Source organism: Hemitrygon akajei, chromosome 5 (assembly GCF_048418815.1).
Source record: "Hemitrygon akajei chromosome 5, sHemAka1.3, whole genome shotgun sequence".
In the NCBI taxonomy this organism is placed as follows: domain Eukaryota; kingdom Metazoa; phylum Chordata; class Chondrichthyes; order Myliobatiformes; family Dasyatidae; genus Hemitrygon; species Hemitrygon akajei.
Genome location: NC_133128.1, coordinates 99,105,128 through 99,130,030, shown reverse-complemented (window position 1 = coordinate 99,130,030; position 24,903 = coordinate 99,105,128). Strand labels below are relative to the sequence as shown.

Sequence of the window (24,903 nt, the reverse complement as noted above, 5' to 3'; positions counted from 1 at the left end):
TGCAAATGTCACTACACTCTTCAAGAAGGGAGGACAGCAGAAGAAAGGAAATTATAGGTCGGATAGCCTAACTTCAGTGGTTGGGAAGATATTGAAGTCTGTAAGGATGTGATTTTAAGGTACTTGGTAGTGCATGATAAAATAGGCCAAAAATCAGCAGATTTTCTCAAGGGGAAACCTTGCTTAACAAATCCCTTTGGAATTCTTTGAGGAAATAAAAGTAGGATAGATAAAGAAGTCAGTGGATGTTTGGATTTAAAAGGCCTTTGATAATGCACATAATGCTGCTTAACAAGGTATTACTGGAAGGATACTAGCATGGATAGAGGATTGGCTGACTAGCAGGAGACAGAGTGAAAATAAGCAGGCCTTTTCTGGTTGCCTATCAGTGACTGGTGGTGTGCTACAGGGGTTAGTGTTGGGACCATTTCCATTCACATTGTATATCAGTGATTTCGATAAAGGAATGGGTAGCTCTGTGGCTAAGTTTGCAGATGATAAAAAGGTGGCTGGAAGGGCAGGTAGTGTTAAGGAAGCAGTCTGTAGAAGGATGTAAACAGATTGGGGGACATGGCCAAAGAAGTGGCAGATAGAATATAGTGTAGGGAGGTGCATTGTCATGCACTTTGACAGAAGGAATGAAGATGTGGTCTATTTTCTAAATGAAGACAATTTTTAAAAAATCAGGTGCAAAGGAACTTGGGAGAACTGCATGAGGATCCCCTAAAGGTCAACTTGCAAGTTGAACAGGTGGTAAGGAAACAAATGCAATGCTGGCATTCACTTCCAGAAGACGAAAGTATAAATGCAAGGATATAATGCTGAGTCTTTATAAGGCATTGGGTGGACTGCATTTGGAGTGTTGTGAGCAGTTTTGGGCCCCTATCTTAGAAAAGATGTGCTGGCATTGGAGAGGGTCCAGAAAGAGTTCATGAGAATGATGCCAAGAATGAAAGGGTTAACATGTTAGGACTGTTTGATAGTTCTGCGCCTGTACTTGCCAGAGTTTTAGAAGAATGAGGGGGGGATCTCATTGAAACTTTTCGAACACTGAAAGGCCTAGACAGAGTAGATGTGGAGAGGATGTTTCCTATAGTGTATAAGTCGAGGACCAGAGGGTACAGTTTCAGATTAGAGGGATGTCTATTTGTAACAGTAATAAGGAGGAATGCCTTTAGCCAGAGGGTAGTGAATCTGTGGAGTTCATTGCCACAGATGGCTCTGTAGGTCAAGTCACTGAGCATATTTAAAGTGGAGGTTGACAGATTCTTGATTAGTCAAGGCATCAAAGGTTATGGGAAGAAGGCAGGAGAATGGGGTTGAGAGGGATAATAAAACAGCCCTGATGGACTGTTGAAGCAGCCTCAAAGGGCTGAATGGCCTAATCCTGCTCCAACAGCTTGCGGTCTCAGCAAAGTCGGGACCAACCATCAAAGATGAGACCTCCTTCTACCAGTGTGGCTTATTGACAATTGTGCTCCAAAGCTACAAGCTTGAGGCGCTTGAACGTACTGCATGCAAACATTCTAACTAAGACTTTAATTCAATCATTTTTGGTGAGGCAGAAAATGAAGGGATTTTCCCTTTTAATATACAAAACCTTCGACAAGCTATGAGAGTAAATGGAACTTACCTGTATAAGAGAGACATTGTTGAGTGTGAGACGGAAGAGGTAGTTTCTGAAAAAGACAGTGACATATCAGCCTACTGGCAAATCAGATTATCACCCAATATTTAATGATTATTCAGCTTTCCCCAATTTTTAAAAATTTTATTTTATTTAGAAATGCAGCATGGTAACAGGCCCTACCAGCCCAATTATACCTATTTGAAAATTAACCTACTAACCTGTACTTGGAATGTGGGGGGAAAAGTGGAGCACCCAAGGGAAAACCCACCCACTCAGACTGTCAAAACTATAAGCTTTCACAGGCTGTGACGGGAATAGAACCTGGTCACTGGTGTGGTAATGACACTATGCTAACCACTACTCCACCATGCTGCCTTAAACTGAAATTCTACAATCAGTATAGGAAAATCTGAGTTGTCTAAAATATAGCATTGAAGTTGCATTGGAAAATTCACTCTGTGCAAAGGCAAGTGAAATTCTAGCTCATTAAATAATATATAGCAAGAGAAAGAAAGATTTTTGGTGTACAATAATACTTGCATTCATAAAATATTTCATGTAATACACTCGAAAGACACAAGAGTCTTATCAAATGATATTTGGATAACATTTCATCCAGAGAATAAGGCAGCACCATAGTGTACTTGAGGCTCCAGCCTCATAAATCCAAAGACTCACGTTCAATCCTGAAAATGTGTGATTTTTGTGTAATTGTTGCAAATTCTCTCTGCTCATTTGCTCCCACATCCATAGGACATCTGGGCTGAAAGTTTAATTAGCCACTGTAAATTGCTCTTGTGATCAAACAGTAGAATCTGGGTGGAAGGGGTTACAGTTCCTAAGGGCAGCAAAGGTTTTGGATAAAAGGCTGGGGAATGGGTTTGAGAGGGAAACTAAACCAGCCACAATCAAATGGCTGACCAGACACGATAGGCCAAATGGCCTAATACTGCTCCTATGCCTTATGGTCTAATTAAAAGAAATACAGGGAGAATGAAATGGGATTCATCTCAGATTAGTGTAAAATGATTTCAGTATGAACTTGGCAGACAGAAGAGCTAGTTTCCATGGAGTATGAGTTTATTACTCTATTTCTATAAAGATAATGTTGGAACTGTACAGTGGCAGAGTGGTCAGTGCCACCAATCAGGGTTCAATTCCCACCCCCTGTCTGTCAGGAGTTTGTACATTATCTCTGTGACCACGTGGCTTTCCCCTAGGCACTCCCGTTTCTTCCCACATTCCAAGGTCTAAGGGTTACTAAGTTGTGGGCATGCAATGTTGACACTGGAAATGCTCCAACACTTGCAGGCTGTCCCCTGCACATTCCTGCATGTCTTGATATTTAAACGTACTTCTGTCTGTGTGACTAAGCACTGTGTCCACTTCTGACCATGTGACCAATGACATACTGATGACACCACTTTTGTAGGCAAAATCAAAGATGGTGATGAATCACCGTATAGATTGAAAATCTGTCCATAACAAGAACCTCTCACTCAATGTCAGCAAGACCAAGGAGCTGATTATTGATTTCAGGAGCAGGAAAGTAAAGGTCCCTGAGCCAGTCCTCATTGGAGGATCAGAGGTGAAGAGGGTCAGCTACTTTAAATTCCTCCATGTTACTATTTCAGAGAACTTGTCCTGGGCTCAGCACGTAAGTGCAATTATGAAGAAAGCACGGCAGTGCCTCTACTTCCTTAGGAGGTTGCCAAGATTTGACATGTCATCTAAAACTTGGCCAGACTTCTATAGATGTGTAGTGGAGAGCATCATAGCTTGGTATGAAAACACCAATGCCCTTAAACAGAAAATCCTCCAGAAAGTAGTGGACAAGGCTCAGTCCATCACGGGTAAAGCCCTCCCCACCATTGAGTACATCGACACAGAGCATTATAGCAGGAAAGCTTCATCCATTAGCAGGAATCCCCACCACCTAGCAATGATGGCAGCATCATTGCTGCCATCAGGATGAAGGTACAGGAGCCTCAGGGCTCTCACCACCAGGTTCAAAAACAGTTATTACCCCTCAACTATCAGGCTCTTGAACCAAAGGGGATAACTTCACTTGCCCCATCACTGGCATTTTCCCACAACCACTTTCAAGGACTTTTCATCTCATATTCTCAATATTTATTGTTCATTTATTATCATTATTTATTTATTTTTGTATTTGCACAGTTTGTTGTATTTTTCACACTAGTTAAATGCCCAAGTAAGTGTGGTCTTTCATTGATTCTGTTATGATTATTATTCTATTATTAATTTAATGAGTATGCTCACAAGAAAATGAACTTCAGGGTTGTATATGGTGACATATATGTACTTTGATAATAAATTTTACTTTAAATTTTGATATGTACATGTGACAAATGAATCTAATCTTTATCTTTACCAAAGAACTGATCTGAAAAGGCTAGATCTCAGTGGAAGAGAGCGAGATGGAGAAATTATGAGGTTTTGATTGTGCAAATTACCAAGTTTGGAGTGTTGTGTGTTCCAGTAAATGAGCAAGAGTGTTTATAACAGGGAAAAAGTTAAGATTAACAGAAAGTGGTGGTTGCAGAGCAATGGATGGGGTGTAGGAGGAGGGTTGGTGGGGTGAGATGTCTGGGAAGTCAGGGGTGCAAAGGACAGGGAAGTCAATAGAATTTTGTAAGATATCAAGGAGAGAACAATATTAAACGAAGGTTCAAAGTAAATTTAATTTTGAAATACTGTACATATATGTCACTGTATACTACCTTAAGATTCATAATATTGCAAGCATTCACAGTAGTTCACAAATGTAAAAGAATCAATGAAAAAGTACACACAAAGACTGACAGCCAAAATGCAAAAAAGATAAACTGTACAGATACAAAACAAATAAATATATAGATAAATATATTTGGCTCTTGGCGATAGATGCTATGTTTTTGTGGTAGTGCTCCTCGTGGATGTGGTGGGAACAGTGATATCAGGGCTGCCTCCACTTCATTCCTGGGCACTGGTGTTTCTATACCGGGCCGTGAAATGCACAGAAGTACAAGGATACTGTTGGTGGGGACAACCTACCAGGGACAAGTTGCAGTGGTTGCGTCTCTGGCACCGAGACTGGACCCTCAGCTCAGAACGGAAGGAGGGAAAAGAGGAGAGCAGTAGTGATAGAGGATTCAATAGTTAGGGGGACAGATAACAGGTTCTGTGGAAGAGATCGAGAATCACGGATGGTCTGTTGCCTCCCTGGTGCCAGGGTCCGCGATATCTCTGATCGAGTTCTCAGTATTCTCAAGAGCGAGGGTGAGCAGCTGGATGTCGTGGTCCATGTAGGGACCAATGAAGTGGAGGAAGTCCTGCAAAGAGAAGTTAGGGAGTTAGGTGCAAAGTTGAAGTACAGGACCTCCAGGGTTGCAATCTCAGGATTGCTATACATGCCACATGCTAGTGAGGCCAGAAACAGGAAGATAATGCAGCTAAATACGTGGCTAAGGAATTGGTGCAGGAGGGAGGGCTTCATGTTTCTGGACAATTGGGCCTTGTTCCAGGGAACATGGGACCTGTTCCGATGGGATGGATTGCGCCTGAACTGGAAGGGGACTAATATCCTTGCGGGAAGGTTTGCTAGTGCTGCTCCGGGGGGGTTTAAACTAGATTTGCAGGGGGAGGGGAACCAGAGCGTTGGAGCAGATAGTGAGTTGGAGGAGGATAAAGGTCATGCGAGATCTGCAAGTATAGTGCATGGAGTAAAGCCAGGTCTAACATATAAAGAGGTTTTGAGGAAAGAGAAACAGAATAAAGGGTGTAAAGGTAATAAGGTAGAAGGGCTAAAGTGCGTGTACTTCAATGCAAGAAGCATCAGGAACAAAGGTGATGAACTGAGAGCTTGGATACATACATGGAATCTCAATATTCCTGGACTTCAGTGCTTTAAAAGGGATAGAGAGGGGGGGAAAGGGGAGAAGCGGTGGTCAGGGATACAATTACAGCTACAGAAAGGGTGGGTAATGTAGCAGGATCCTCTTTTGAGTCAGTATGGATAGAAGTCAGGAACAGGAAGGGAGTAGTTACTCTACTGGGGGTATTCTATAGGCCCCCTGGTAGCAGCAGAGATACCGAGGAGCAGATTGGGAGGCAGATTTTGGAAAGGTGCGAAAATAACAGGGTTGTTATCATGGGTGACTTTAACTTCCCGAATGTTGATTGGCACCTGATTAGTTCCAATGGTTTAGATGGGACAGAGCTTGTTAAGTGTGTCCAGGATGGGTTCCTGCCACAGTATGTTGACAGGCTGACTAGGAGGAATGCCATACTAGATCTAGTATTAGGTAACGAATCGGGTCAGGTCACAGATCTGTCAGTGGGTGAGCATCTGGGAGACAGTGATCACCGCTCCCTGACCTTTAGCATTATCATGGAAAAGGACAGAATCAGAGAGGACAGGAAATTTTTTAATTGGGGAAGGGCAAATTATGAGGTTCTGAGGCTAGAACTTGCGGGTGTAAATTGGGATGATGTTTTTGCAGGGAAATGTACTATGGACATGTGGTCGATGTTTAGGGATCTCTTGCAGGATGCCAGGGATAAATTTGTCCCAGTGAGGAATATAAACAATGGTCAGGTGAAGGAACCATGGGTGACAAGTGAGGTGGAGAATCTAGTCAGGTGGAAGAAGGCAGCATACATGAGGTTTAGGAAGCAAGGATCAGATGGGTCTATTGAGGAATATAGGGTAGCAAGAAAGGAGCTTAAGAAGGGGCTGAGAAGAGCAAGAAGGGGGCATGAGAAGGCCTTGGTGAGTAGGGTAAAGGAAAACCCCAAGGCATTCTTCAATTATGTGAAGAACAAAAGGATGACAGGAGTGAAGGTAGGACTGATTAGAGATAAAGTGGGAAGATGTGCCTGGAGGCTGTGGAAGTCAGCGAGGTCCTCAATGAATACTTCTCTTCGGTATTCACCAATGAGAGGGAACTTGATGACGGTGAGGACAATATGAGTGAGGTTGATGTTCTGGTGCATGTTGATATTAAGGGAGAGGAGGAGTTGGAGTTGTTAAAATACATTAGGATCGATAAGTCCCCAGGGCCTGACAGATTATTCCTCAGGCTGCTCCACGAGGCGAGGGAAGAGATCGCTGAGCCTCTGGCTAGGACCTTTATGTCCTCGTTGTCCACAGGAATGGTACTGGAGGATTGGACGGAGACGAATGTTGTCCCCTTGTTCAAAAAAGGTAGTAGGGATAGTCCGGGTAATTATAGATCAGTGAGCCTTACATCTGTGGTGGGAAAGCTGGTGGAAAAGATTCTTAGGGATAGGATCTATGGGCATTTAGAGAATCATGGTCTGATCAGGGACAGTCAGCATGGCTTTGTGAAGGGCAGATTGTGTCTAACAAGCCTGATAGAGTTCTTTGAGGAGGTGACCAGGCATATAGATGAGGGTAGTGCAGTGGATGTGATCTACATGGATTTAAGTAAGGCATTTGACAAGGTTCCACATGGTAGGATTATTCAGAAAGTCAGAAGGCATGGGATCCAGGAAAGTTTGGCCAGGTGGATTCAGAATTGGCTTGCGTGCAGAAAGCAGAGTGTCGTGGTGGAGGGAGTACATTCGGATCGGAGGGTTGAGACTAGTGGTGTCCCACAAGGATCTGTTCTGGGACCTCTACTTTTTGTGATGCAGAAGTGGGCTGAGAAGTGGCAGATGGAGTTCAACCCAGAGAAGTGTAAGGTGGTACACTTTGGAAGGACAAACTCCAAGGCAGAGTACAAAGTAAATGGCAGGATACTTGGTAGTGTGGAGGAGCAGAGGGATCTGGGAGTATATGTCCACAGATCCCTGAAAGTTGCCTCACAGGTAGATAGGGTAGTTAAGAAAGCTTATGGGGTGTTAGCTTTCATAAGTCGAGGGATAGAGTTTAAGAGACGCGATGTAATGATGCAGCTCTATAAAACTCTAGTTAGGCCACACTTGGAGTACTGTGTCCAGTTCTGGTCGCCTCAGTATAGGAAGGATGTGGAAGCATTGAAAAGGGTACAGAGGAGATTTACCAGGATGCTGCCTGGTTTAGAGAGTATGATTATGATCAGAGACTAAGGGAGCTAGGGCTTTGCTCTCTGGAGAGAAGGAGGATAAGAGAAGACATGATAGAGGTATACAAGATATTAAGAGGAATAGATCGAGTGGACAGCCAGCACCTCTTCTCCAGGGCACCATTGCTCAGTACAAGAGGACATGGCTTTAAGCTAAGGGGTGGAAAGTTCAAGGGGGATATTGTGGAATGCACTGCCTGAGTCAGTGATGGAGGCAGATACACTGGTGAAGTTTAAGAGACTACTAGACAGGTATATAGAGGAATTTAAGGTGGAGGGTTATATGGGTTATATGGCAGGGTTTAAGGGTCGGCACAACATTGTGGGCCGAGGGCCTGTACTGTGCCTGTATTGCTCTTTGTTCTTTGAAGTAGCATGATTGGAATGAGCGAGAGAGTGCGCCCACAGCAGTGGGAAGAAGAAAAGCAGAAAACTGTGTAAAAGCACAGCAGAAAGAAATGAATGAAGTGCTCGGTTGTGGTCACCTCATTACAAGGAGGATGTGGAGGAGAAGGTGCAGAGGATGCTGCCTGGATCAGACAGCATGTCTTATGAAGATAGGGTGAAGGAGCTGGGGTTATTGTGTGGTTATATACATAAGAAGAATAAGAGGTGTCTTGATAGAGGTGGCCAAGATGATAAAGGATGGTGAGTGGACAACCAGAGACTTTTTTTTCCAGCAGGTGGCTAATACGATGGGTATAATGTTAAGGTGACAGATCAAAATTATAGGGGAGATATCAGAGGTAAGGTTTTACACTAAGAGTGTAGATGCATGGAATTTCCTGATGGTAGTGGCAGATACATTAGGTGAATTTCAGATAAGCACATGGATGAAAGAAAGTTGGAGGGCTATGTGAGAAGGAAAGGGTTGAGTGATCTTAGAGCAGTTTAGAAGGTCAGCACAACATTGTGAACTGAAAGGCCTGGACTGTGTTGTACGGTTCTATGTTCTGAAAAAAAAGGAGAAAAGAGGAAGAAATGGAGCAAGAAGATACGAAAGATGGGGGTTAGTGGAAGAAACAGAAACTGAACAATAGTGTCAGACCTGCAGAGGGATTGGGAGAGAAAGCAGTCAAAATTGCAGAGATAAGAAACAGTAGAGAATAAATAGAGAAAGAAATATATCAAACAGTAAATTAAGTTGTCAGGAAATTAGAACAGACATGTTCAAACAGCACCAGTTAAACTAGGCCATCTGATAATAAAGCTCCCGGGATCATTACAGAAAGATAAACCACTCAGAAAAGTGGAATCACCATCTAATGAAGATGCCTATGTAATTGGCAGGTTTCCTGTTTCCAGTACCAATGGATGAAGGTGGTTCCTTATTTTTAAGAGGCTGCTTAACAATGGGGAAACAACTGTGAGAAGGGAATAATTTTATTCAAATTTCTCCCCTGGTGACTATTTTTGTCAGAGATGTCTCTTGAAATTATTTTGTCAGCGATGTTCTGTCAAACATCTTAGATAGATGAAAAGTTCCCCTGACCCTAGGGCCACAGGTCACTGTGCTGTGCCAGTCTTGCTATAAAATGCAGCAGCAAAGATGGTGGAGAGGGTTGCCTGGAATAACAATTGCCTAGTCTAAAGTGAAATCAGAGGTTGCTGGTGGCACAGCTCCAAGAGCTGGAAGGCCCTAATTCGGTGCCTTAGCTCCAAATACACACACACACACACACACACACACACACACACACACACACACACACACACACACACACACACACACACACACACACACACACACACACACACACACACACCCCCACCCCCCCCCCCCCCCAATGAATTAGCCTCCACAGCCATCTGTAGCAATGAATTCCACAGATTCACCACTCTCTGGCTAAAGAAATTGCTCCTCATCTCTCTTCTAAACTGCTGTTCTAGTATTCTGAGGCTGTGTTTTCTGGTCCTAGACTTTCCCGTAATTCCTGTAACATTTGAGCATAAGGTATATGCTTTATTTGTGGATGCTGCTTCTCTGATGCTCTGTGCCTGTGATGCTGCAGCAAAGAAGTTTCTCATTGCACCTGTTCATACGTGTACTCGTGCAGATGACAATAACCTCAACTTTGAAACCTCCATCAATGTGCTCATTATTATGTCCCTTTTGGACTCCATCCTTACACAGAGCGTCCTTCGTTCTCTACATCCCCTTCACCTGCTCTGTGACTTAAAACCTGTTTGACTTGTAACTTGCAAACACGAGGAAATCTGCAGATGCTGGAAATTCAAACAACACACACAAAATGCTGGTGGAACACAGCAGGCCAGGCAGCATCTATAAGGAGAAGCACTGTCGACGTTTCAGGGCGAGACCCTTCGTCAGGACTAACTTGTGACTTGTAACTTCTCCCTCTTCTGCTGAAATGTCAGGATCCCGATATACCAACTGCATTTTCTCCCAACAGAAGCTGCCCAACCAGCTGATTATTTCCAACACTTTCTGCTTTTATTCCAACTGTTCCTAGCCCCGATGATAGGACACTGAACTAAAAGCTATACTCCATCAATGTGCTCATTATTATGTCCCTTTTGGACTCCATCCTAACACAGAGCGTCCTTCGTTCTCTACATCCCCTTCACCTGCTCTGTGACTTAAAACCTGTTTGACTTGTAACTTGCAAACACGAGGAAATCTGCAGATGCTGGAAATTCAAACAACACACACAAAATGCTGGTGGAACACAGCAGGCCAGGCAGCATCTATAAGGAGAAGCACTGTCGACGTTTCAGGGCGAGACCCTTCGTCAGGACTAACTTGTGACTTGTAACTTCTCCCTCTTCTGCTGAAATGTCAGGATCCCGATATACCAACTGCATTTTCTCCCAACAGAAGCTGCCCAACCAGCTGATTATTTCCAACACTTTCTGCTTTTATTCCAACTGTTCCTAGCCCCGATGATAGGACACTGAACTAAAAGCTATACCAACTGACTGATATAAAGAGGTTGGAAGGAGCGGTAACTGGAGCCTAGACCCTTGGGATGGAATGGTCGTTTTGAGGTGTATAGTACCAAAACAACATGTTATTTTTTATCTTTCCCCATTGATAGTGAGTGAATGAACAGTTTACCAGTACTCTTCTGTTTCTATAAGAGGAGGTTAACTTTATTTGTACGTCAAAACATTGAAATATACAGTAAACTATAATTGTATCAAATCAAACCATCAGGACATCCCAGAGTGCTGGCATGTTTCCAGTGCTGACACAGCATGGCCACAACTCACTAACTGTAACCGGATGTCTTTGGAATGTGGGAGGAAACGGAGCACACCGCCACAGGCAGAATGTACAAACTTCTTATCGGCAGTGGCAGGGATTGAACCCTGATCAGTGATATCCTGCACTGAAATTGTGTTCTGTTAACCACCTGCTACCATGCAGGATGGTAGCGGACCTTCAATCATTATAAATATTTAAAGTGGAACTAGATGTACATTTGAAAGATCAGTGAACAGAGGGAAGAGAGAAATGGTCTAGAAGAGGAGTTGCAACCAGCATATTATGATCATTAAATGTTGGGCTAAACTTGAGGGGTCTGAAGGCCAATTCCTGACCCTATTTGCTTGTGTTCTTGTCAAAGGGGAGCAGACAGGAGTGGATAAATTGCATGAGATAACTCTGGTAGGGAAAAGGATAAGAGGAGGACAAGCCAGGATACATAATGTCTTAGAGCACTACAGCACAGAGAAAGGTCCTTTATTCTGTTATTCCGTCTAGTTGGCACGTGGCCTAGTGGGCAAGGCATCAGACTAGTAACTTGAAGGTCACTGGTTCAAGCCTCAGCTGAGGCAGCGTGTTTGTGTCCTTGAGCAAGGCACTTAACAACACATTGCTCTGCGATGTCACCGGTGCCAAGCTGCATGGGTCCTAGTGCCCTTCCCTTGGACAACATCGATGGCATGGAGAGGGGAAGGTCTGCAGCTTGGGCAACTGCCGGGTTCCCATACAACCCTGCCCAGGCCTGCGCCCTGGAAACTCCAGGCGCAGATCCGTGGTCTCTCGAGACTGACGGATGCCACCACCACCATATTCTGTCTAGACCCATTGACCTGTACTTCGATTACAGTTCTCCATTTCACGTACTTGTCTAAACTTCCATCTCCATTTCACATACTTGTCCAAACTTCCATCTCCATTTCACGTACTTGTCCAAACTTCCATCTCCATTTCACGTACTTGTCCAAACTTCCATCTCCATTTCACGTACTTGTCCAAACTTCCATCTCCATTTCACGTACTTGTCCAAACTTCCATCTCCATTTCATGTACTTGTCCAAACTTCTATCAAATGCTGAAATCAAACCTGCATCTACCACTTCCACTCACAACTCATTCCACACTTGTACCACTATCTGAGTGAAGAAATTCCCTCTCAGGATCCCCTGATATATTTCACCTTTCACCCTTAACCTATGACCTCCAGTTCCAGTCTCACACAAGCTCAGTGGAAAAATACCAGCACATTTAATCTATCTGTATCCCTCATAATTACCACTCATACATCTTAATTGCAGCGCATATGGAAGTGAAAGAGTGAATCTGACACTGTAAATGGAACCAAGCAGAAGTAAAACACAGGAAAGCAACTCCAGTGGAAGTTGTCCATACCTGGCTCCAATTATCAGTTGGTTCCTGCTTAGATCAATAGCCAGCTGAGAATAGTCAGAGACTCCTGGAAAGCTAAAATTTGATACCCATGGACTCAAATCTGTTGGAGAAAGAGAGAAAGATGACAAAGTCATTAAAATGCTTATCGAGCATCAACAAATGGTGATTTTAATGCTGTGAGTTATCCTGAGGGATTTCACTGGAATGCTGAGCTAACTAATTTAAGACAAAGCCACATATGAAGGTATTAGGGTGGGTGAGAGAAGTTTTAATAATAGGTTAATATTTAAGGGGCTTTTCAGAGAAGAGGCAGGTTGACAGTTTTAGGGAGGGAATCCTGGAACTTAGGGGCTTAGCAGTTTGAAAGAATACCTAGCAATGGTGGAGCAAATAAATGATTGCAAATCGATACTATGCTGGTTTGTCCACATTTAAGTATAGTGTTCAGTTCTAGTCACTGTGTTGTAGGAAGCAAGCTTTAGAGATGATGCTGCTTCAGTTTAAAAGCTTGTCAAATTGTTTTGTTTTGTAACTTCAAAACATTAAACTAATTCAAAGAGGAGTAGGAATTATGGGTCAAAGCCCTTGGAAGTTTCCATGTTTATTGTTTTGAGGTTTATTTATTGCATTGAGGTCTGGACTCTGGCTTGGCCACCCCAGGACATTAACTTTGTTATTTTTAAGCCATTGCTGTGTAGCTTTGGCAATGCTGGAAAATAAATCTTCTCCTAAGTCACAGTTCTCTTCCAGACTGCATCAGGTTTTCCTCCAGGATTTCCCTGTATTTTGCTGCATTCCCTTTACTCTCTACTTTCCCAAGCCTTCCAGGGCCTGCTACAGTGAAGCATCTCCACAGCATGATTCAGCCACCGTCATGTTTCACAGTAGGGATGCTGTGTTTTTAATTCTGTGCATAGTCTGATGGCCAAAAAGCTCAATTTTGGTTTCATCAGACCATAGAACCTTCTTCCAGCTGACTTCAGAGTCTCCCACATGCCTTCTGCCAAACTCTAGCCAACATTTTGTGTGAGTTTTTTCAACAGTGGTTTTCTCTTTGTCACTCTCCCATAAAGCTGCAACTGGTGAAGCACCCGGGCAACAGTTGTTGTATGCGCAGTCTCTCCCATCTCAGCCACCAAAGCTTTTAATTCCTCCAGAGTTATCATAGAACTCTTGGTGGTCTCCCTCACTAGACCCCTTCCTGCATGGTCACTCAGTCTTCAAGGACAGCCTGCTCTAGGCAGATTTACAGCTGTGCCATTTTCTTTCCATTGCTTGATGATTGACTTAACTATACTCCAAGGGATATTCAGAGACTTGGAAATTTACTTGTATCCATCTCTTGACTTGTGCTTTTCAATAATCTTTTTTGCAAAGTTGCTTGGAACGTTGTTTTGTCTTTATGGGTTTTTTTTCGCCAGGATACTGACCCACCAGCAGTTGGGCCTTCCAGATACAGGTGTATTTTATTACAGTCAATTCAAACACCTTGACAGCACACAGGTCTCCAAAAACAGACCTCCATTTAACTAATTATGTGACTTCTAAAAACAATTGGCTACACCAGTTATGATTTGGTGTGTCATATTGGGGAGGAGGGTGAATACTTACACAATCAATTATTTTGTGCTTTATATTTGTAATTAATTTAGATCACTTTGTAGAAATCTGTTTTCACTTTGAGATGAAAGTCTCTTTCTGTTGATCAGTGTCAAAAAAGCCGAATTATATCCACTTTGATTCAATGATGTAAACCAATAAAACATGAAAACTTTCAAGGGGAGTGAATATATTTTATAGGCACTGCATATACAAAATTACTCAAGTACTAATGAAACATTAAATACACACTTCTCCCTGCCTAGCTATAAACTCCAATTCAATACAGAAACCATGTCAACTATATACACAATATACTATATAACACAACTACTGTACAGACATACACAGCATAGTAAATTTTAAATTGTCCCATTCAAGCGTAAAGATTTAATCATTATGGAGGATTTCTTATGCTTCTGGGATAACATCTTTCCTGACAAGGAGGTCACTCTGCTTGGTTGTGAAACAATCTCAGGTACTGGGGCCTCCCCTGTGCTGGTTGTAGCAGTTGACTCTGAGCCAAGTCAAGTCAAGTCACTTTTTATTGTCATTTCGACCATAACGAGACAATGTTTTTCAGGACCATGGTGCTACATGAAACAATACAAAAACTACTCTGAACTATAGGTAGTCCCCGAGTTACGAACATCCGACTTACGGACAACTCGTACTTACGAACTGAGGAAGGAGAATGCCGTCCGCCATTTTAAGTCAGATCACGACGCCGTCTGCCATTTTTAAGTCATTGCCATTGACACTGTGTTGAGTGTTTAACTTTGCATTTGACTTAAATTTTTCTTAGTAAGATTCACCCTGACCCCGGTTGGCTGCTGGCAAAGTGAGATCAGCGAGTTTGATCCAGTGACAGACTGCTCCCGTGCCGGGTTGATGTCGATACAGTAACTCCTATACCATCTGTGCCTGGTTGATGGCGAGCTCGCAACTCGACCTCGTAAAAAAAAAACTGCCACCTACAGTTTAAATACCCACGCAGAATATTGTGGAGGATCAAATACCCAAACCCAGCACAGCCCCCACTTGTCCCATTTAGCCTGTCTCAGTGTGGTGGTCGTTAGGACCCAGTGGACCTCGGGAGCCAGCGCAGGTCGGGACCCACCGCCCGCAGTGTTTCTGTTCCATTGACGGGAAGCGATCGCAATTGAAAATAAAGTGGAAATAATAAAGCATTTGGAAAGAGGTGAAACGCCATCGGTCATTGGAAAAGTGTTAGGCTACAATTGGTCAAAGATCGGAACAATTTTAAAGGATAACAGATAAAGTAAGAATAATGGAGCATGTGAAACGCCCTGCCCCGATGAAAGCTACAATTATTACTAAGCAACGCAGTGTTTTAATTATTGGAATACGTACATTTCTTAAGTGTTTTATATGCATAGAAAGGTAAAATATATACTATATACTAAGACAAACATTTGACGAACTGACGCTAAATAACACCCGATATACTTGTTCCAACTTATGTACAAATCCAACTTAAAGACGGACTCAGGAATGAAACTCGTTCGTAACCCGAGGACTGCCTGTACATAAAACAACACAAAAACTACACTAGACTACAGACCTACACAGGACTGCATAAAGTGCACAAAATAGTGCAGGCATAACAATAAATAATAAACAAGACATCAGGCACAGTAGAGAGCAGTAAGTTGATATCAGTCCAGACTCTGGGTATTGAGGAGTCTGATGGCTTGGGGGAAGAAACTGTTACATAGTCTGGTCCTGAGAGCCCGAATGCTTCGGTGCCTTTTCCCAGATGGCAGGAGGGAGAAGAGTTTGTATGAGGGATGCGTGGGGTCCTTCATAATGCTGTTTGCTTTGTGGTTACAGCGTGTGATGTAAATATCTGTAATGGCGGGAAGAGAGAACCCAATGATCTTCTCAGCTGACCTCACTATCCACTGCAGGATCTTGTGATCTGAGATGGTGCAATTCCGAACCAGGCAGTGATGCAGCTGCTCAGGATGCTCTCAATACAACCCCTGTAGAATGTGATGAGGATGGGGGCTGGGAGATGGACTTTCCTCAGCCTTCGCAGAAAGTAGAGATGCTGCTGGACTTTCTTTGCAATGGAGTTGGTGTTGAGGGACCAGGTAAGATTCTCCACCGTGAACACCAAGAAATTTGGTGCTCTTAATGATCTCTACCAAGGAGCCGTTGATGTTCAGTGGAGAGTGGTTGCTCCGTGCCGTCCTGAAGTCAACAACCATCTCTTTTGTTTTGTTCACATTCAGAGACAGGTTGTTGGCTCTGTACCAGTTCATTAGCTGCTGCATTTCCTCTCTGTATGCTGACTCGTCGTTCTTGCTGAGGAGTCCCACCATGGTCGTGTCATTGGTGAACTTGATGATGTGGTTCGAGCTCTGTGTTGCAGCACAGTCGTGGGTCAGCAGAGTGAACAGCAATGGATTGAGCACACAGCCCTGGGGGGCCCCCTGTGCTCAGTGTGATGGTGTTGGAGATGCTGCTCCCGATCCGGACTGACTGAGGTCTCCCAGTCAGGAAGTCTAGGATCCAGTTGCAGTGGGAGGTGTTCAGGCCCAGTAGGCTCAGTTTTCCAATCAGTTTCTGAGGGATGATTGTGTTGAATGCTGAACTGAAGTCTATGAACAGCATTCCAACGTACGTGTCTTTTTTGTCCAGGTGGGTTAGGGCCAGGTGGAGGGTGGTGGCAATGGCGTCATCTGTTAAATGGTTGGGACGGTACGCGAACTGCAGGGGGTCCAGTGAGGGGGGCAGCAGGGTCTTGATGTGCCTCAAGACGAGCCTCTCGAAACACTTCATGATGATGGATGTAAGTGCAACGGGACAGTAGTCATTGAGGCAGGACACTGAAGACTTCTTTGGTATGGGGACAATGGTGGTGGCCTTGAAGCACGTTGGAACGGTGGTGTTGCTCAGGGAGATGTTGAAGATGTCAGTGAGAACATGTGCTAGCTGGTCTGCACATCCTCTGAGCACTCTACCAGGAATATTGTCTGGTCCAGCAGCCTTCCATGGGTTGACCCTGCACAGGGTTCTCCTCACATCAGCCATGGTGAGGCACAGCACCTGGTCATTTGAAGGAGGGGTGGACTTCCTCACCTCAAAACGAGCGTAGATGTTGTTCAGCGCATCTGGGAGGGAGGCATCACCCGCACAATCAGGTGATATTGTCTGTAGTTGGTGACGCCCTGAATGCCCTTCCATGTGCAGCGTGTGTCACCACTGTCCTGGAAGTGGCTGTGGATTCACTGGGCGTATGCACGCTTTGCCTCTCTGATGGTCCGGGACAATTTGGCCCTTGCTGTTGTTAGGGCTGCCTTGTCACCTGCTCTGAAGGTGGAGTCTGCAGGAAGTGGTTCTGACAGCAGTAGGCAACTTTCATATTCTTCCATTTTCTTGTTCGAGTTTGTGCATCTTGATCTTGAGAAGGTGCATTTAGTTCAATGGAGTATTCTCTTATTAATCCTTCGATTGTTCCCTTTATGATCTGGTTTCCTCATCTACAACATCTGACGAATCCTCTGCTTTTGCATTTCCATTGACTCCTTTCTTTTTGGCCTTCCATTCATCCAGCTGGGCTTTGGTCTTTGCATCTACTTTTACGAGCAGCTTGTTTCCCACTTGAAGTTCATTCAATAACCTCATCCAGAGTAGATTCTGGTTTTTGTCCTCAGAAAAGTCGAATGCTTGCAACTTTCCTGAAGCTCCTTGAACTCTCTTCCAGCTTAAAACCAAGCCACATTTTGCAAGTTACTGTCTGATTAACATATCAGAAGCTTTCTCAGATATGTTGTGTACCATAACTGTTATAGTGGGACATCTGCTTTCATCAGTTTCACACTTCCTCTGAGCAGTATGATCCTTCCTTGTTCTAATATGCTTTCCAGCCAAAGGCATAGAGGTTGGTACCAACTCCTGTTTGTCCTCTGATGGACAATGGTTCATAGTGTTTGGCTTGGAAGCAGTTACCTTATTATCTAGTATCTTTCTTAATTCGCTTTCATATGGCATCATTAAAGAGATCTGGCATGTGGATGGGTCTCCAATCAAGTTGTAGTTGTCTCAGCCAATCACGTCCTGCAATGCTGACCATCCTGTGTTTACCACGTACAAACCCAATGTGGCTTGTTGGTTGTTGTATTTCACTGTCATGAATGTCAATCCCACAGGAGTTTTCTTTACTTCAGTGTAATTCAGTGCCATAGTGGGGTGTGTCAGGAATGGACAGGAGGAGGAGTATAGGAAACTGATACAGGACTTTGTGATATGGTGCAACTCAAACTACCTGCGTCTCAATATCACCAAGACCAAGGAGATGGTGGTGGACTTTAGGAGATCTAGGCCTCATATGGAGCCAGTGATCATTAATGGAGAATGTGTGGAGCAGGTTAAGACCTACAAGTATCTGGGAGTACAGTTAGACGAGAAGCTAGACTGGACTGCCAACACAGTTGCCTTGTGCAGGAAGGCACAGAGTCGACTGTACTTCCTTAGAAGGTTGGCGTCATTCAACGTCTGTAGTGAGATGCTGAAGATGTTCTATAGGTCAGTTGTGGAGAGCGCCCTCTTCTTTGTGGTGGCGTGTTGGGGAGGAAGCATTAAGAAGAGGGACGCCTCACGTCTTAATAAGCTGGTAAGGAAGGCGGGCTCTGTCGTGGGCAAAGTACTGGAGAGTTTAACATCGGTAGCTGAGCGAAGGGCGCTGAGTAGGCTACGGTCAATTATGGAAAACTCTGAACATCCTCTACATAGCACCATCCAGAGACAGAGAAGCAGTTTCAGCAACAGGTTACTATCGATGCAATGCTCCTCAGACAGGATGAAGAGGTCAATACTCCCCAATGCCATTAGGCTTTACAATTCAACCGCCAGGACTTAAGAACTTTTTAAAAGCTATTATTAATGCTTTTTGAGATAGTGATTTAGATGCATATCATATTTTTTTTACTGAGTTAAGTATTGTATGTAATTAGTTTTGCTACAACAAGTGTATGGGACATTGGAAAAAAAAGTTGAATTTCCCCATGGGGATGAATAAAGTATCTATCTATCTATCTATTTCTTAGTTGAAAATCTGCAGGCTTCAGTCTGGTATGTTTGAATTGCCATTCAAATTCATTTTGTGGAATGGCTGAAACAGCCAAACCAATTTTAATTAAGTTGCCATTCACTTCTGGTGTGAGCCATATTGCTTGTCTCCTGTTTTTTTCCAAATAGTAAATCTCGTCTACCTAATCCTGTGTCACTTCCAGCATCATCAGATATTTTATCAACAGCATGCTGATCAGTGCTCAATTTGAAACCTTTTATCTTTTTTCTCTTTCATGAGCAGTCTATTTATTTTTGACTGCTCAACATGTATGTGTACAACTTTGTTACATTTTCTGCAAGTTTTACCCTTAAATTTACATCTACATTGGCCTGGTGAATGTGAGTCCCTGCCACAATGGTAACAAAATGTGTTTGGCCAGGCTGTTTTCTATTGAAAGATGAGACAGTCTGCAGATGCTGGAAATCCAGGCAACAAATTTCTAAGTTTTTATTTCGATGCTGCAATTTTATTCACATTCATATTCATTCCTGACTGCAAGTCCATTGAGTCTCTGACTGCAATTTCCACTGCTCTTTTAAATGTAAGCTGGGCTTCAGTTAGGAGCTGTTTTTGAATGCTTTCTTTTAAGGTTCCACAAACTAAACAATCTCTTAGTGTATCACTAAACCCATTACTGAACTGACAATGCTCAGACAATCTCTACAGTTCAGCCATGTACGCTGAAATGGACTCCCCTTCCTTTTGATTCCACTTCTGAAACCTAAAGGGTTCTGTAATCAATAATGGCTGTGGTTCTAAGTGCCCCTGCATTAGTTTGACAATATCAGCAAAGCTCATTTCTGCTGCTTTGGTTGGATCAGTGAAACTTCAAAGCAAACTGCATGCCTTTGAGCCAAAAACACTTAGAAAAATTGGTACAACACACACAAAAAATGCTGGTGGAACAAAGTAGGCCAGGCAGCATCTATAGGGAGAAGCACTGTCGACGTTTCGGGCCGAGACCCTTCGTCAGGACTAACTGAAAGGAAAGTGTGAGAGGTAATTACTTATTAAGATGTGCAGTGACTCCGAGGAGTTAAATACTAAGCTTCTGCTAAACTGCTAACGCAAGGATAACTAAAGGGGGGGTGGTCGCTAAAGTTGCAAGGGTGTAACCGCAAAGATTGTGAAACATGCTACTGATAATAAAATAGAGGATGTAATGGTTGACCGTAGGTTGTAACGATAGACAACTCCAAATATGGAATGGAAAGTACTGAGTACTAAGCTCAAGATTGTGCACCTCTTAGCTCTTCTGAGCCGGGAGGGGAGGAGTTAAAAGTGACATATAAAAATTGGAACTGTGTAAGGCTCGGGGTTCCTTTTTTTAAGGCACCCAGCTCTGCAGACCTGTTCTAATAAACTTTGTTTCCTTGAATTTGTCCTTGGCCATTATTCAGGGGCAGGATGTTTCTGACAGAAAGATACTAAGAGATTTGAAAGTAGTGGGAGGAAGGGGAAATGCGAAATGATAGGAGAAGACCACAGGGGGTGGGATGAAGCTGAGAGCTGGAAAGGTGATTGGCGAAAGGGATACAGAGCTGGAGAAGGGAAAGGATCATGGGACGGGAGGCCTAGGGAGAAAGAAAGGGGGAGGGGAGCACCAGAGGGAGATGGAGAACAGGCAGAGTGATGGGCAGAGAGAGAGAAAAAAAAACAACTAAATATGTCAGGGATGGGGTAAGAAGGGGAGGAGGGGCATTAATGGAAGTTAGAGAAGTCAGTGTTCATGCCATCAGGTTGGAGGCTACCCAGCCGGTATATAAGGTGTTGTTCGTCCAACCTGAGTGTGGCTTCATCTTGACAGTAGAGGAGGCCATGGATAGACATATCAGAATGGGAATGGGACGTGGAACTAAAATGTGTGGCCACTGGGAGATCCTGCTTTCTCTGGCGGACAGAGTGTAGGTGTTCAGCAAAACGGTCTCCCAGTCTGCGTCGGGTCTCACCAATATATAAAAGGCCACACCGGGAGCACCGGACGCAGTATACCACACCAGCTGACTCACAGGTGAAGTGTCGCCTCACCTGGAAGGACTGTCTGGGGCCCTGAATGGTGGTGAGGGAGGAAGTGTAAGGGCAGGTGTAGCACTTGTTCTGTTTACAAGGATAAGTGCCAGGAGGGAGATCGGTGGGAAGGGATGGGGGGGGGGGGGGGGAACGACTGGACAAGGGAGTCGCGTAGGGAGCGATCCCTGCGGAAAGCAGAAAGACGGGGGGGGGGGGAGGGAAAGATGTGCTTGGTAGTGGGATCCCGTTGGAGGTGGCGGAAGTTACGGAGAATTATACGTTGGACCTGGAGGCTGGTGGGGTGGTAGGTGAGGACAAGGGGAACCCTATCCTGAGTGGGGTGGTGGGCAGATAGGGTGAGGGCAGACGTGTGGGAAATGGGAGAGATGCGTTTGAGGGCAGAGTTGATGGTGGAAGAAGGGAAGCCTCTATTGTTTAAAAAAGGAAGACACCTCCTTCGTCCTGGAATGAAAAGCCTCATCCTAAGAGCAGATGCGGCAGAGACGGAGGAATTGTGAGAAGGGGATAGCATTTTTGCAAGAGATAGGGTGGGAAGAGGAATAGTCCAGGTCGCTGTGAGAGTCTGTAGGCTTATAGTAGATATCAGTAGATAAGCCGTCTCCAGAGATGGAGACAGAAAGATCAAGAAAGGGGAGGGAGATGTCAGAAATGGACCAGGTAAATTTGAAGGCAGGGTGAAAGTTGGAGGCAAAGTAAATGAAGTCAACGAGCTCAGCATGCATGCAGGAGGCAGCGCCAATGCAGTCGTCGACGTAGCGAAAGAAAAGAGGGGGACAGATACCTGTATAGACTTGGAACATGGACTGCTCCATAAAGCCAACAAAAAGGCAGGCATAACTGGGACCCATGCGGGTGCCCATGGCTACACCCTTGGTTTGGAGGAAGTGGGAGGAGCCAAATTGGCAATTTCAGTTGCTTCAAAATACTGTTCCAATAGCTCAGTATATACATCAGCCAATTACCCATTGTGTGATCAAACGTCAATCTTTCTGATGTAGCCAGTCATTTCTGATTTTTTAACTGATAATTATTACCCACTACTCTCTCTTTATGAACCCTGAATTCTTCTGTTTACTGCTTCGCTTTTTAAAAAAACTCAATCATGTTTTCCCATGTAAAGAACACGCTGCATTTTATTTTATTTCAAACATCTTGCTGCACTTTAATAGGTCAGTAGCCATGTTGGGTTCATTTTCTAAAATATCTCATCACCAATGTTGTTTTCTAACTTCAAAAAATTAAACTAATTCAATGGGAGACACTGCAAGTCCAAAATACAGGCATAATATGGTCTTTAGTTTAATAGAGATGTGTACATATCACTTGAAGCATGGTGACCTATGCATCTAACTTATTTTTACATGTAACTTGTAATTAATTAATTAAATGAACACGAATACTTAATCAAACAATATATATACAATATTACTCAAATATTAGTGAAATATTAAATACAGAACACTTATGAGGAAAGGCTGAGTGAGTTACGGCTTTTCACTTAAAAGCAAACTAAGGTGAGAGTTGACTTGATAGAGGTGTGTAAGATGATAAGAAGCACTAATAGAATGGACACCTACAGTCTTTCTCCCAGAGTGGAAATGGCTAACACGAGGGGGGCATAATTTTAAGGTGATTGGAGGAAAATGTAGGGAGGATGTTAGAGGTAGGTATTTACATAGAGTGGTGGGTGCATGGAATCTCTGCCAGGGATGGTGACAGAGACAGATACATTAGGGACATTGAAGAGCCTCTTAGATAGCCACATGGATAATAGCAAAATGGAGGACTATGTGGGAGGGAAGGATTAGATTGATCTTAGGCTAGGTTAAAAAGTTAGCACAACATTGTGGGCCAAAGGGCCTGTGCTGTACATTCTATGCTTGATCCTCTAAATAAATTTGAGAATGTGTAAAGGGACAGAATTAGTGAAGTGTAGAGATCTCATGGGGTAGAAGAACTGAAGGAGATTACAGAGGTAAAGAAATGAGGCAAATATTCAATAGGCCTTTTAATTTGCCTTGTGTGACAACTGGCTTGAGATCTTGGTGGTGTCTCAAGCAGCATTTGTCACCATTAAAATTCCTCCTTTCTTTGGGAATACCTGCATGAAGAGGAGAGGAGAAATGCACACAATGATATTTTCACTCATGCTCATATGGCCACTCCTGATATGACATTTCTGCTCTGGTGAACAATACCTTTGGTTGTACATATATCAGAAGGTTGTTACAACCATTATAACCTTTGCACGTCCTATGAGGATAGGCTGAGCAAACTAGGACTTTCCTCTTATTGTTGTAGTTATGCTACAACAAGTGTATGGGACATTGGAAAAAAGTTGAATTTCCCCATGGGGATGAATAAAGTATCTATCTATCTATCTATCTATCTATCTTTACAGCGAAGGAAGATGAGAGTGACTTGATAGAGGTGTACAAGATGAGATTAGAGTGTCTTGATTGAAGCGTACTGTATAAGATGATAAGAGGCATAGAGAGATTGACAGCCAGTGCCTTTTTCCCAGGATGGAAAAGGCTAATACAAGAGGGCATAATTTTAAGGAGACTAGAGGAAAGCATGGGGGGATGTCTGAGTTAGGTGTCTTACACAGTGAGTGGTAGATGGGGGAGATGCATTAGGGACATTTAACAGACTCTCAGAGAGGCACATGGATTAAAGAAAAATGGAATGTTATGCTGGGGGTAAGTATTAGATTGTTCTTAGGGTAGATTCAAAGGTTGGCATAACATTGTGGGCTGAAGGGCCTGTTCTGTACCATAGTGTTCTATGTTCTATGCTCTGGGATTGCACCCATGTCAGTGATAGCAACATCATCACAACTTCAGGAAGCTCACCTTAGTAATTCAGAAATCTGATTTGCTGCTGCAGCTACATAACCTTGTTACTCCTGTTGAGTGGACTTGGCTGTACCAAAACTTTGGGCTAGCTAACTCCACAAACAGTAAACTGCTAGATGATCTCTTTGACAAACTACAGTGGGATGTAAAGGACTGGAGATGTTGGGGAAGAGCTGGGTAAGAGATGCGAATGGGTTAATGGGGCACCTTCAACAGAAAATCCCATTGATACACAAATTTGAAACCCTTCAGCCAAATCATCCTATTCTTATCCTCACTGGAAGGTGGCACCACAGGCAACTATCCAGAGATTATTACCTTTGAAATCCTACTTTTCAGCTTTCTACCAAATACCTCAGATTCTCTCTTCAGTATCTTCTCCCTTTTCCTACCCATGTCAGTGGTAGCAACATCACCACAACTTCAGGAAGCTCCCCCTCCCCCTTAGTAATTCAGAGGACCAGATCTGAAACATCCCTAAACATGGCACCTGGGAGGCAACGTACCATCCTGGAGTCACAATCAGTGATTTGAATCTTTATACCAGGCCAGTCATGTAAATATCACCGTACCATCAAATCCTCAATATGTTCTCCTTCAGTTGGTTATCCATGTAACTCTTCCGGTTTAGGACGGTGCTGGTGAAGCACAGTGACAACTTGTTTGTAGCAAAAACAACTATTAATCAACCCTTTTCTCAGAAATGATCACTGCATTCAATAGCCTGTAACTTCCCATTCAGAGCTGAGCTTTTGAACCGCCTGTCCGGCATGACATTTTTAAGGTGTGAACTGAAGTCTCAAAGCTGCAGGATGTTTGTGGTGTAACATGTACAAGTCAAATCAAGACTGTGAGAATGAGTCAATGTTTGGCCATTGCTGGAGCCGATGGAGGCAATCTGAAGCACTGAGGCGAAGTGAACCCAGGCGAGACATAGTCGAGGCAGTGGGGTCTGGGCCCAAGAGTGAGGCCAGACTGCTCTTTAAGCACCAGGC

At 43.7% G+C, this 24,903-nt stretch overlaps 1 protein-coding gene across 1 annotated transcript in view; it reads right to left on the bottom strand.

Moving 5' to 3' along the window:
• The window catches only part of sema5ba (sema domain, seven thrombospondin repeats (type 1 and type 1-like), transmembrane domain (TM) and short cytoplasmic domain, (semaphorin) 5Ba), a 607,738-nt gene that overhangs the window by 351,672 nt on the left and 231,163 nt on the right, over nucleotides 1–24,903 (bottom strand). Inside the window, exons 4-5 of the mRNA XM_073046134.1 lie at nucleotides 12,320–12,419; nucleotides 1,634–1,679 (exon numbers count right to left, since the gene is read on the bottom strand). Of these exons, the coding sequence (XP_072902235.1) occupies nucleotides 1,634–1,679; nucleotides 12,320–12,419 (146 nt within the window). The remainder of the gene's footprint in view (nucleotides 1–1,633; nucleotides 1,680–12,319; nucleotides 12,420–24,903) is intronic.